Below are 15,340 nucleotides of genomic sequence, written 5' to 3' on the forward strand. Positions count from 1 at the left end.
TAAAATATTTTTGACGTGTTTCGTGCATAAATATTCATACGTACATGAGTTACAACTGTAAGAATAATTCAGTTTCTGTTATTGTTTGACATGCTGCGAAATATTTAGATATAAAATTTTAAAAAATAATATAAATATATTATTAATCATTTTTCAATCAACAGTCGCGATGCACAAAAATTTAAACACGAATGCGAACGCTCCGTCTATAAATTCAATAAAACTTGTGTTAAGACTTTTTAAGTCGAATGTATAACATTATTTTTTGTTTGTTTGTTTACAGTTATGCGTTTAATGTTCCTTGTGATAAGACTGCAACTTTGATAACATTTGTAGACGTAGCGAACCAACTGATAGACTTGTAAATTTCCGATAAATATCATATGACGTAATCATAGGCGTATCATTAATTTAGTTGGAGAGATTGGTTAATCGACGCCCACAATATTTAAAAATCAAACTTGGAGAGGACTTTACAAATAACAAGTGACAGATATAAATTGTTTAATTATTTTTAAATTATATCCCCACACACACACACACACAACTTATATGTATATAATTATAACGAGAGATGCTAATAATAAGTAAAACAAAATTATTTGCCAACGAGAAAAAAATATATGTCCAAATACTTATTTCCATAAAATTCAAAATACATTATTTTTTAGTTTACATTATTATAAAATTAAGTAACATGTACCGTGAGTTTTTTTGTACAAAATTATCTTAAGAGACAAGGAATTTTGAAAATATTTTTTTATTTATTACACCTGTAATAAATAAATATAATTTCTTAGTCTATATATTTCTTGCATTTAAATCGGATTATCAACTACATATACACGCATAAAATATATTTAACAATTTGTGAGATTTGTTTAAATTGTGTCGTCTCATGGGCGATTTTCTAAATTGAATTAACCGTGCGCTTCGTTGCGAGATATATAGATATACTACACGCGGTCTTCTATAGGGAGAGGAAAAGGGGGAGAATTCAAGGTCTTTACAAAGCAGAACGTACGTAGTGTTTAGGATACGAATTTGCTCATCGTTATTTAAAAATTGCTTAGTTTTACATTTTTTAAGTCGAATATTATTTAAATTCTCATATATACAATCATTTTTTGTTAAATATTTTCAATCATTTGATATACGTATTCATTACTTATTTTTAAAAATTATTTAAAAAAAGTTATAAATTTTATTTTCGTTTATTTCGTTAGCTCTCGAATAACGCTCGTAAAAAGTACGTAAAAAGTATTAAAATGTTGTCCTCTTGTTAAAACAAATATTTAAATTTTCATTTTTGTATACATACACAAGTCATGTATTAATTGCATTTGCATATAAATAATACACGCACGTGAGAGTGCAGTGTATTTTTCCGAGATCCATGTGCTGCAGTAATGCTATATTATTTTTAAAAAAGTTTGCAGTTACCTAAATTGTCGCACCTACCAGCTTTGCAAGTAACCAACAAAACAGCACTTAATTTTCATTTGCATATTTCTTACGCATTGTTCTCGCGCGCGTGTTTCGTTTATCTCGCGTATGTCGCAAAAAAAAAACCAATATCAACGTCATCATTTAACAAGATAAACGAGACATATCCGTAGGTAGTATACGTATATAAGTCACTGCAACTCGCGGCGTAATCTTTTTTTTTAACTCGCAAATTTCCGTTGGACTCGATTTCGCCATCGTTTCGTCGTAGACGCGTTAGTTTGAGCGAAGGCAACAATCTCTCAACATTTGTCTCTCGGAGGGTTACGATCGATACGACCTACTTCTTCCTCACCCTCGACCCCAAAATTTATACCGTTTCGGAGACGCAATTGTAGAAACGGGACACTGTCAGGGTCACAACCCCGCTTTTAGAAGCGGAGTTTAATTATTAAAATCGAAGCGCGAATGCATGAAGAGCTGCATTTAGCTTTAAGATGTGAAAAATTTGAGAAGAAGAGAAAAGAGAAAAGGGAAAATTAGCCAGCAAGGTAGAAATGATAACGATGACAATAATAGTCGTAGCAGTTTCACATTAGCAAACGGTAAAACTGTCGTTCTCGACTGTTTAATAATTGGCGGCACTGACTGCTTCCGCTAATCACGCAATCAGGCTCGTGTGTCATAAATGTTTCCTTCTGAATCTTAATTTTCTGCCTAGTGACGCAACTGCAGCCGCAGCCGGTGCACGTGCACTATATAATTGTACACTTTGTGAGATTTCAGATATTTGGCAATGCAATGTTGTCTATATATTTTTTTCGTCACGTTATATCGATCGCGTTTATATACAATTCGGTCGTTGCGATACGATCATATCACTGAGAAAACTCTGCTTGTTACAGTCTATTTGTAGCAGCTTGCGTTATTGTAGCATATTATCGTATTCGTTATTTTTACATATATATACGCGAGTTGTTATTTTTATCTGCTTGTATTATATTTTAATATTTTAATCTATTTAAAACTAAAGTTTTTGTTATTTGGACAATTTGAAATTGTTTTGCAAAGTTTCATTAAAGATTCGCCCGCGCTTGCCAGAATTTAATTGGCATCGGATGTCATACTTTCATTTTCTTCCTGTTAGATTTTTGGCTCAATTGACGTAATGTGCGCAGTTTCCTTCTCAAATTTTCGACGCGTAAATAGAATCGATGAAACTCTTCAAGTAGTTTGTTCAAATAATTTACATACAAGACCGAAGAAAATTATTTTTTTGCGCATCTTTTTTGCAAAAATTTTAATTTACAAAGTAGAAATATATGTATATTATTTTGAAATGCTTGCATCGGAATCATTTTGTTTTTAATTTGCTTCAAGTGAAGTTATCGAGAAATTTTCGCAATAGCATTTTGCACAATATTTTATTTACGTGCAAAAGTGTTTTCTCCCTCCAATGAATCATGCAAATGTAATCTTTTTTTCGAAATACGAAGGCGAAATACAAAAGAAATATAATCCTATAAAAAGATGTCATTGAATGGGAAAGAAGGAGCACCTTTAAACCCACAAATCAGATGTTAGAATTATGTATAGATGTGATTTTATTTAAAAAAAAAAGCTTGTCAGACCTTTTTTTGTCGAATGCCGAGACTGATGCGCTAAACACTTGTGATATCCTCATACACGCGATACATGCGATAATTTGCGGCGAAATAGTGGAAAGGAAACGATAGATGGATAATTATTTCTTCGTGTTTCTCAACGATTATTTCGGTCTCGAAATTACTCGGCATCGTTCTTCGCAGATTCCGCGACGTTGATGAACGGTGCGAAACTAGTGCGGGCGTTTCCGAACGATATCAGAGTCATTGTTTGTGACATATCTGTCTGGTGAAATGCACGGAATAAGCCACCTTTTGTCTCACCATCACGGCTCCGAGAACGGTGGCAGCGACACCAGAAGCTCCATCTCCTCCGCGTCGTCGGACATCCGGAGTCAAGATACGAGGTTTCTGCAGGATCTGTTGAGCCAGAAACACGACAGCAAGCTCTACTTCCACGAGCGACACGTATCCCGTGGCTCGGTCAGTTCGGCGTATTCTTACGGCTCTTCGTCCTACGGCTCGTCTTACGGCTCCAACTCGTCCAATCATCATCATCAGTCCTATCAGTACCACACGATTAACAGCCACCATCATCCTTCTCACCATTATCATCATCATCATCGGATAGCGAGTAGCGGTAAAGCGTCACCCTCGTCACCTAGTCCGACCAACGAGCACGAAAAGCAACATCATCATCATCACAGCATACAGGAGATGATACGGCACTTTGGTAGAAGATTGGGACACATTAGACGGCAAAGCGAGTGTCACGAGAGTCCCAAGAAACGGGAAGAAGATTTCAGGAACAGAAGTCAGAGTTTGGACGGCGGTGCCAGGCATTCCGCCATCCTGCAAGAAACCGATTGCGAGACTACCTACAGGATTTATGAAAGCATACTCAGGCAAGGTAACTCACGCGAGCGAACGTGAGCAAATATCCTGACACGACAGGATATCATCGGCGTGTCACTTATGCTTTGTTTAATTATTAGGGAGACGCGTTCTTCTTGTTCCCATTGATATAAGAATAGATGGACGTATCTATGATAAATATGCTATTTTACTTTACTATTAATGCAGATATCTATCACACTTTTTATTGTAATAACTAATGAAACGAAAAACAAAAAATTCGATACTCTCTTCATCTCTTTATCTTGAAATCTTGGATTATTAGTTTGTGTGTATAAAGAAAAGCGTTGAAAGAAAAAGAGATATGGATAATTGACGATCGCGTGTCTCTCTTTACTAGACTCATTTGCCCTACTATTTCGATTTTCCGGCTGCCTTTCATTGCGCAATATGTTTTTGTAGCAACTACAAACGCGTGCGGAAATTCTCTCGCGTGTCGCTAAATTCACCATTCGTACAATATTGTATTCGTTACATATGTACTCTTGTCAAAATGCCAATTCATATTCAAATGCGATGTACTTATGCGAATATCATATAAAGAGACGCCGTCTGAGAGACGCGAAATGACGAAATATAAGTACATATAGGGTGCGGGGAGGATAATACGAATAAATATTTTTAAAAATATTCGCTAATTTTTAGTATTTTAATATGCGCGGCAACGTACCGCGAAAGGCGATTGTTCCTTTTAACAATTTAAATCTATTACTAGTATCTTTTTATTAACATCTCGTCTCATTAAAATCTTAATCTTGATTATGAGGGAATTTATGGGCTTTCTTTTCTGCATCTTTACATTTTCAAGTATTGTAAGATATATTCAATGTGGTCAAATGCAAATATGTAAAGATATATGTATATATCAATCTTTTCTTTTTATCTCATTTCCATTTATTTACGTTTTGTTTCAATCTTTTGATTCAATTTCTGAATCGGTCACACCGACACGCTTTGTTCCGCGAGCTTTTATAAAACTCGGCAATTGCATATTGACACATGGAAGCTTGCCTTGACCCGATTATATAGTTATTATTATAGTTGTTATACTGCAAATGTGTCACAAGCACGTAAAAACTCATTACCCGATATCTTATGCACATTTATAAAAATGGAGCATTTAGGTATTAAAAATAAATCATAAATAAATTTTTATCATAATAATTTGATTTCCATTTCGTTATCTCGGTTTGGATCAAATCGAGATAACGAAATGGAAATAAGCAGCGTACGCTTTCGCGATCACATCCTAATCTCCGAGGCCGCTTTTATTGTACGCCGCGTTTTATTGTGATATAACAACAAATCAATTCTAATATTATTTTGACCGCATATACATAGACATGCATTTATTTCACAGTTTTATGCAGAGAAAAACGGAAAACTTGTGTGCTCTAATTGGATTAATTTGCGAATGTTACATTATCTCTTCACATATCATATTTGTCACAACAATTGGAATTTGCAAATTTGTAATTGGCAAACATCCGCTTCACTTTTGTACATATAAGCGCGATGCGCGCGTTCATGAAATAAACACCGCCGATAAAGCGGGATATCGCTTCAACGTCTCACGCTGAGGAAGCAGATTTAATCGTAGAAACGTGCGCAAACGGCCTTCGTTGAGAGAAAAACAAAATTCCAAGACCCCGGCCCGCGATGTCAAAGCGTTCTTCCTCAGCGGGTAGTGAGCTATAACTTTAGTATTCTTTTCTATTTCGCAATGGATAATAGTACTGTGGATATCGAAAATATTGTATTTGATAAATCGTATCGAACTTACTGGAAATAAACGAACAAAACATCGGTTTTAACAATCTTTTCGTTGGCAAATGTATTTGTGTAAATGAAAAGTTCAAGTCTGACAATGAGTTGCAAGTGATTATAAGAGTGAATATATTATTTAAAAAAGACAAGTGTGATATTTCTTTACAGGACTTTGCGACAAATATTTATTATATAACGCAGTAATATTTTCGAAATATTCACACTGTTATTTATATTAATGACGGTCATAATTCTTATATTTTTTATCTTGCTATATTATATACTACAATATAAGATATTTGTAATGTTATAAATAAGAGTACGTAATTATACGTATAATCTTTTTACGAGAAATTACACTTAAAACAACATTAATTATTTTAATTTATTGAATAAATTGTACAAATTTTTTAAAGTAAAAGTTAATAGTCTATTTTTAAATACATTTTATATGCGCATAATAAAAATGTAAATAATACAAGTCACGTAATTCGCAAGAATAAAAAATTTTGCGTCTGTTCATGAATTGTCTAATGTTACGTAGGCTATTAAGAGCGAAACTTAGGAGAATTGGATTAATTGCAAGCGTTATGACAGTTGATGATGATAAAACACGCATGATATAATCGATCAAAGTCGATCGATGATAAATACATGGTTAATAATATAATGGAAAATCATTTTATACACATTTTATATACATATATAGTATAGAATATTTATATTTATTATAAATTTTGTTTTCTAATTTCTTAATCTATTTGTTTTAGGTGCGCTAAGAAGAAGTTCATTGGATCCAACAGCACGAAGATTGTCTCTTGGAGCACCTGCAATACCTCACAGAGCGTCCGATGCTTGCCTGGATCCGGTTCACGCTGCCATACTCTTCAGGGATGCTCGAGGGGTAAGTTGATTCTCATTTTACTTTTAATTTATGACTTTTATATCTTGCATCACGTATTTTATATACACATACAGGAAAATTAAAAAAAAACTATTCAAGATTTATATAGTAGATTTGGATGGTCACACAACACCGAGTAAAAAAAGTTTTAATAAACATAGGTCGAAAACTTAATCGTTTTATAGAGATAAACAATTTTATATATAATATCACTATCATGACTGATTAGTGTCTTTTATATGAAAGTTTATCTTTGTATTTACAAATTTAATTTACAGAAGAATATTCCATATGGCCATCTTTCATTACAAATGGAATTTCTATTGGACTATCTTGTTACGGAGTTGCAAACTCGCAATATTTTAAGTCTTTGTCGGATTATTTGACAAGCACGCAACTCTGTAAAAAGAAACTGTCAAATATGCATTGTAATGGAAGAAGAGCATATGACACATTTGAAATAGATTTGTATATAAATACTGAGATAAATCTTCATATATGACACGTAAAAGTCACTAATCAGTTATGATAGTAATATATAGGTATATGGTATATATAAAATTGTTAATATCTCTGAAACGATTGAGTTTTTCTGGACCTATATGTTTACTAAGACTTTTTTACTCAGTATTATATATACTAGTATTATATGTACTATTCTGCCATAATAAATCTTGAATAGTTTTTTTAACAGCTTGTATGTGTGTGTGTGTATATTTATATTCATTTAGAAGTGAATTAGTTTTCAAAACAATTAATTTTTTTACATGTTTGAATAATGGTACAGATATTACGGTAAAAAAATCTTATCTCTTTATGGGATAATTGTGCACAAGAAAGAAGAAATGCTAGAGTATATTTTATTTGATACATTCAATATAAACAAATAAAAATATATTTTGATATCAACATTTTTAGTAACATCTTTTTTCATGTGTAAAATTATGTCAAAATACGCAAATACTTTTTTATTTTTATATAAAAATATATATGATATATATTACTGGCTTTATAATGTAACTGAAATAATATAGATGGAAACAATATGTCAAGAAATGAAATCTCTTCTCTCTCTTTCTCGCGTACGAGATACATATGTACATCTTTTCGATAAAGCGGAAACGTTTAATAAATAAATCGTATCGTATCGATTCCATGAAGGACTAAATGTTGTAGATCTAGGTCGTGAGAAAAGTTTACTGACGAGAGAAGGTCGAGAAAATACATACATATCTAAGACTTCTTCGTACATATATTTCCTAAAGAATATTAAATAAAATATTTAATGAATGTTTATTATTCGTTTTTATCAGATTTTTGCGAAATATAACTATAAAAGTTGCAATATTGTAAACATAAATTTGTATCAATATAAGTTGTGTCTTACATATTTGATATTAAAATTCAAGACTTAAACCTCGTCGATAAAGAACTTTTCTTGCAACGATATACTAGAGTACAACTTTATCACGCGTCGACAATTTATCGCAGCATAAAGTTGGTGAGAAATAAAATCTGTTAAACAGACTCGAGTATTCTTGACTTGTTTGTATTTAAAAAAGTTTGACATTTTTAATTCGCACGTGACAAAATAATCTTGTAATCTAAACCTTGCAGACATATAATTGATTCTGTTCTCTTTCTAATTTTTGGAGAATAATCTTTTTAGTCCACAAAAGTTATTTTAGTCCATAAAAGAAAATAATCTATGACTAATACATCGCACGCATAATATGCGCAACAAATTTTCTTTTCCTTTTTAAAATATGAAATTTTCCATAATAATTAGTATGTCAATTTTATTTCTCACAGATGAGAATATTACACTTTACGATCTCGATTAAGTCTCAAGTTTTCTCTCTACTATGTTTACTTTACTGTCCTGTTATACGCGCCAAGTACATATTTAAACGCTTATCGATGCTCTTATCGTGTGCAATGGTTGACTCTACACATACTTGCGAATACCATTATCTGTATGTACAAGACTGAGGAAATAATATTATTCAAGCAAGGAGTCTTGTTCTTTTTCTATATAAGGAGTACTTGTGTGAATGGTGAATCGTTAACTGGATTTAACTCGAATTAATTATTATTTAGGATAACAAAGATGCCGCGTACGCGCGAGATGAGGCGTCACGCGCATGTAAAGCGATGCGCCGTAAATTTCATACACAACGTGTCGCAAGCTCGACGAGAGCGAGAGCGAGAGCCATCGGGCGCCAGTCTGAACGGGATGATCCAGTTGAACACGGGCGACCGAGCTGCCGTCGACGACGAAGGGACAGCATTCGTGCGAATTGTCAATCGACAGTTTTCTTTTCGTTATTTTTCTTTTCCCATGATCTCGAGATCTCGACCAACCGGCTCGTGTACACTCGATCGTTATCGAATAATATTGACGTAATATCCCAGTGAGATGCTTCCTTATTCGTGCCGGCATCTCGATGCGAGTTTCTGTCCGGTGAAATTTTCAAGGGCGCGTTCTTGTGAGAAGGTCAGCGAGTGAGTGCAATGAAATCGATCGATCGGTCGGAAAAATTTGCGTGGTTCGCGGTGATGATTATCGGCATCGATGGCGCTTAAATATTAACAGGTTTCCCTAATCGCGATGGAATTAATTAACTGTCATTTTGTTCTATGTGTGAGTAGTCGTCTCGATCACTTGACATTTTCACGAACGTGCTTATATACATAGTTTTATGCGTGTTTCACATGTAGCTAACAATCAGAGTCAACCAGTGTCTACTATCAGAGTCGTGGTTCGCGTTAAAAATAGAAAGTGATAAAAACACTGTTTTTCACCTATAAAGTAATAATGATAAAAATAATAAAAATAATAAAAATTCGAAAAAGTATCTTGGTGCTCCGATTGTCAATGAGCAACAACACAAACACTTGTTGCTAGAGAAACATGCGCGTGTTGTTATCGTGCGCAGAGCGCAGCGAATCCTTTTGACCTTTCGGCCCTGACCTTTTCAACATTTTCACTTACTTCCACAATCGATCGGCTTTGGATATCAATACGAATGAGATAATTAGCGCCTGATTTTTCAAAGATCATCCATGTTTTACCTCGATTACTAGAAAGAGTGGGGAATAACAGGTTTTCTAGTACGTGGAACACACAATATTTTTGTTGCGTAATAATTATAAAGTGCGCGAGGATAATCAAGTGCGATTTTAATTTATATATATGTATGCATATAAAGGGAACATTTTATAATTATATATGTGTATAGAATGTACTTGAAACGTTCTGAAACTTCGTCTACCGAATGCCAATGTCGGAGCTGTTTGTAAACAATTTGTGAATTATATTTAGATGCCCATTACTCGCGACTTGTGATCGACGAGTCGCAAATATTGGAAGCGGCTCCGACTAAATTCCACACGCGAATGTAACTACGCAATGCCTTCCCTCCCCCCTCTCCCCGTTTATTTCAAACTTTATATTGTCAATTCTCGAGTTTTCTCACGTTTGATTGCATCTAAAAGTATAACATATCTGTACGCGTACTTGGAAAAAAAGTCATTTTAGTTTACACTAAGTTGACGCTTGCGCGAGTTTTCACGTGAGATGTTTAACAAGTATTACAAGTCAACTTACGGTGGACGTCTCGATAAGCTGATAATTGCATGGATAATTACATGGGTTGATAAACTACAGTATTTCTTGGCGAGTGCGAGGTCGAAGCAATGACGGAATTTTCGCGTGGGCGTACCATATATGAATCTTCAGAGACTCGTTTAAACTTGTACGTGTCGTATTTTTTCCATCGATTCCGCTTTTGTTTTACGGACGATCGCATATGAGGGTTTTCGCTTATTTTTCAATTCGCGACGCCTCATCAACAAGTTGTCGCCTCGGATGTCGCGTGTTCCTCGTCGTCGTCGTCGTCGTCACCGCCCATGACGCACGAGTGCTTTTTTATCTTATATATATGTATAACGGCCTTGCGAACGTCTTGTCCCGCGTTTGTATCAAAACTTTGTTACACGCCTACGTTATTGCAAAAATCCACGTTATACGCCATATAAAACAAGATAAGGACTAACATCGTGTAACGCTTGTTAGCTTATTTCTGTGTACGTTTCTTCGATAAAGCGAAACCATGTTGCTCGATGATATTAAGTTGACCGCTGATAGAAAACGCGGCCATCGCGTTCAATGGCTGGTCACTCTCGGCTGAATTTTCGCCAGAAACTCTGACTCTCCATCGTACAGTATTTTTAGATTCGGCTAGACACACGAGGCGTGTTTATTCGATTTCGCTTCCGTTTCGCGAGCCTTTCATTTTTTCTTTTCGCTACGATCAAACCGCTTAATTTTGACCAAATATCTCGAGTAATTGACAATATAATAAATATGGCGCTAAAGATGCTTGGCGCCTTCTCTCCCCACTCTTTTAACATACGTTCGTTTATTATACTTGTTACATGTCGGTTCATGTCTATCGTTTTACTATTCTTGGAGCGGATCGAATGAGCTAATCGTCCAAGTTAGAAAAAATGACCCTATAAGGGAGAGGAGGAAGCTTTTTCCAAACCAATGAACCAATAAAAAATGGCGGGGTATCGGTTTTTTTCAAGTATAGGAAAGAGATTTTCTCAAAGTTTAATCATTCTGAATTTCGTAATCAATCGGATGCAACGCAATATAAAACATGATCATTGACAGTCTTTAACGAACACACGTTAGCTTTACAAATTTCCTTAAATTCATTACCTTAAAATACTAGATGTAAATTCATTCTTTGCTTCCTCATAGAGGAAGCTTTCTTTGAATAAATTTTGGCTCAATCTTTTGCAGAAAGTTTAATTGATTAAAAAAGTAGGAGATATACATAGATTTTGAAAGAAATAAATGTATAAATGAAGAAGACGAAGAGGGAAATTGCGTTATACACACTATTCGATAATCGTCCTCATTTGCTATATAAATTTAATTGCCAAAATAGCGCGCATCTGTTGAACTGTTTATCGACAGTCGTAATATCTTGGCAATCTGCAACTAGCATTTAGCCACAATCTACAACTGCCGTGAGAGAGTTATGCCACCGTCGAAAATATCTCGAATAATTTGCTCGCTGTACTATTTCACGAGTATCGAAGGCGTTAAGCGACGTGTTAATTTCTACATGTATTCACTCATCGCGACAATGTAATCTCGTCGTCACGAAGACGAGAGATCCAGCTTGGAACTGCGTTGAATATAACTGCTTTGGTCATCGCTGTCAGTTCCGAAAACAAAAGATGACGAGGAACAACAATGAAGATATCTAACGAGACTGTTGAATAAAGAAGGCCAGCTTGACGCGACGCGACGCATCGATAAACTTTGATCGAACGCAGTTTCTTGTTAAAATCCTTAAAGAGTGAACGAGGCGCTCCGTTTAAAATAGCCTCGCGTTGTCAGTTTTAATCGATATACGAGATGTTATTTCGACGTCAAACAAGCGAACCGACCGGAAGTATCGGTAGGAGCTCGGATGTGGCGCAGACTACGAGTTCCGGAGTTCTGACGAATTGGTACACGAAAATCAAAAGACGACATACCTTCAGCCCCAGATTCTTGCTGAAACGGACGGTATATTTTCTTACAGACAATCAGTGTATAACGCATCATCTTCCATAAAAATATTACGTGAGAAAGTGGAAAGCGAAATGAAAGAGAGACAGAGAGAGAGAGAGATAGAGATGATAAGTCTTAAAAATATATAAAAATATAAAATGCGATTCATTTATATATTCTGCTCGAAATTATTGAAAGAAAGAAGCATTCTTATATAATTTGAGAATGTAAATTTTACTTATGAACTTTAATAGTAACAGTAGTTTTCGAATTCCAATACATCTTCTTTCTTTCTAGGAAATTTTACTTATTTATTACTTAATTAATAATTAATATTGTTATCGCACGTAGTAATAAGCAGATGATTATGCAATATAATAAAACAAAGTATTAATTTTTTTTTCTTTTAATTTACAGCTACCAGTGGTGGATCCCTTCCTGGAGAAAGTCTCACTCTCCGATCTTGGTAAGTTAATTATTTTCTCTTAAGTTTTTTGTAATAAAAGTGATACCCCTTTTGAATGTCACTACAGAAGGGATTACAAAGTTTTTTCTTGTGTGAGGGACACTTTGTAAACCACTGTAATTTAATTTAACTAAAAATCTCGAATCGAAAGAACCTTACTCTATATTAATTACATCTAAATGTAATTGAAATAATTATGAAAGAAATAAATTGCAAATTCTTAAAGCACGGAATCACACGCATGCGTAAAAAAAATTTGGTTAACTCGATCTTGAAGGATGTCGATATTGAATATTAAATAAATGGATGCTGCAATGTTAAGAGAAGTCTCTATCGAAATAATGAATTTCACATCAACGTCTTCGACGTTAAAGAAGAAGGCTAATAATGAAAAAATTGGGCAAAAATTCTCGAACAAATTAATTTTGCGATGCCAAGTGATGGAAACGATTGAAATTGTTCGAGACTTTACGCAACTCGTTATTCTTTCTCCACTTGTTTAATTAATTAATTTGTTAATTAATTAAGAAAATTGAAAATTATATAGACGACTCGTAAAGAATTTCTATAATTTTTAGTATAATATTTAAGTGACGATAAATTTGTTAAGCAACAAAATAGTGTTTACATCTTAATGGATACGTTGTTCGAGTAATAACGTCGCAGCAGCTTCTTCCACGTGTTTTGTGAACTCCTATAGCTCTCCCCTTGAAATTGTGGTACTAGGTCTTCTGACATACCCTAGTGTACGGTCGCGATCGATGAGTTCCCGGGAGGCCAGCTGGCATTAAAGGGCGAGAGAGAGAGGGATTCGCGATACAGCTTCGCTTCATCGTACACTCGCATTCTACGTTGCACTCGCATCTGCACTTCCCATCTAGGTCTAGGTCATACGGGGGTGGGCGGATTACATATATTACAAAGTTATTACAGACGAAATTTACGTTCATTTCTTTTAATTTTTAATTTGTTATCTTAATCTTGGCGATCTCGACTTTATTAATAATATTAATATCTTTACATCGCACGTAGATCGAATTCGAAGTATGACCAAGAAATAAAATCTGAAAAGGGAATGTAGCGTTAATATATTCGATAGGACGAAGGACAACGCGTGTGTAAAATCAGAGCAGTCTCTCGACTTTACCAACAAGTAATTTGGAGTCTACTATCTCTGCTAGGGTGTTTCTCGATCACGCCCAAGCGCGATTTGTTTAGTTATTAAAAACAAATATCCCGAGGAAAGAAAGTGGTGCGAAGCTCGGTGCAAGCGCGCTCTTTTCGTTTTGGCAAGACGTACCAGTCATCTCGGGCTCGGTTATTCTTGGCACGATGCTTGAGGATGACGATAAAGAAATAGAAACTAGCGCAAGAGAGAAAGAGATTGATAAAAGAGTAAGACCCGAAGCGACTAGTAGACAGTCGTTGCGTTTGTCGGCGACGAAGCTGACGCTTCTCGAGAGCTACCTCGCGGAGGACAATAAAGAGGGTGAAAATTCGACATTGTTAAATTCATAAGAAGGAGATTCCAGATTCTGATGAGAAGATTTTCGAAAGAATGAGAAATTGAAAAAAAAAAAGAAAACTTCATCAATGTTGTACTAATGCAAGACGTGCCAGCCACATAATGAGTATGTTGATCTTTCCTCCGGATAAAGGGCATTCATATGAAAGAAATCTTTTCAGACGGGACCAATTACGAATATTTGGGACAATTTGTTGTAATCGTTGAGACGGTTCAACCTCGGAGTTTCTACGATGTCAAATAATGCTGACTTTACACTACTACTCAAATTCCGAAAGTGTTCGCGCCGCTTTAAGGCAGGTCACGGCTGCCTGGTGGAGTCAGGATGACGATCCCGTGTACTCGAAAGATCTCATCAAGGAATTTGAAATGGAGAACCCACCTCTCGAGGACGAGCTCGCTTGGATTCTCTCCAAAGGTATCGCGCGCAATCATTACGGGATTGCCAAGTTGTAAAGAATATCGAGGAGGAATAAATACTTAGAAGGTTTATATTATATGTGAAATTTATTTTAAATCGCGCTTCTTTTACTCAAAGCCAATGTCAACATTGGTGAATCTCGAGAGATTCCGCACACGTTATTAAATTGTTTTATTAATATGGAGTACAATTGACTGAAAACAATAAAACACAACAAATGCAATAAAACAATAATTGATACGAATACGGTGTTGTAAAGAGAATCTCGTGTTTTCATTTTTTGAATATGTCGATTATATTATAATTTAATTCAAACAAATTCTCAATTAAATTTGCTTGTAATATAATAAAGAGAAAGATCGCGCATTCTGAGAATGTTTATTATAATTAAAATCTCATCTGAGAAGGCAAAATGTATAGGGTTTCTTTCACGTAACGAAATATTGTAAACAGCAAGAGAATTTTTCCATGTAACATACGTGTAATGTCTGCGTGCATTCCCTTCAACCCGGATGCATTTCATGCCACGTTTACACATACACGCGTGCATCAACATGCGAATCGATGTATGTATCATCAGCTCGCTCACTTGGTTTGCCTCAGCTCTATACGTTTCCAATTCCGTCACATTCTTCTTCACCTCTCTAACCAGTCGTGCCGCAATCGTGTTCCATAATACCTATGTACATTTCTAACGGGTCTTGGATCTCCTTAGTC

General features: G+C 35.0%; 1 protein-coding gene across 3 annotated transcripts in view; it reads left to right on the forward strand.

The window, feature by feature from the left end:
- Nucleotides 1–15,340, forward strand: part of SNF4Agamma (SNF4/AMP-activated protein kinase gamma subunit) — a 40,052-nt gene that overhangs the window by 19,647 nt on the left and 5,065 nt on the right. For all 3 annotated transcript variants that reach the window (XM_085489637.1, XM_085489635.1, XM_085489636.1), the window contains 2 exons: nucleotides 6,503–6,636; nucleotides 12,629–12,677. In XM_085489637.1, coding sequence (XP_085345763.1) covers nucleotides 6,503–6,636; nucleotides 12,629–12,677 — 183 coding nt within the window. The remainder of the gene's footprint in view (nucleotides 1–6,502; nucleotides 6,637–12,628; nucleotides 12,678–15,340) is intronic.

Source organism: Nylanderia fulva, unplaced genomic scaffold (assembly GCF_048542155.1).
Source record: "Nylanderia fulva isolate GAGA-0341 unplaced genomic scaffold, ASM4854215v1 Scaffold9, whole genome shotgun sequence".
Lineage (NCBI taxonomy): Eukaryota > Metazoa > Arthropoda > Insecta > Hymenoptera > Formicidae > Nylanderia > Nylanderia fulva.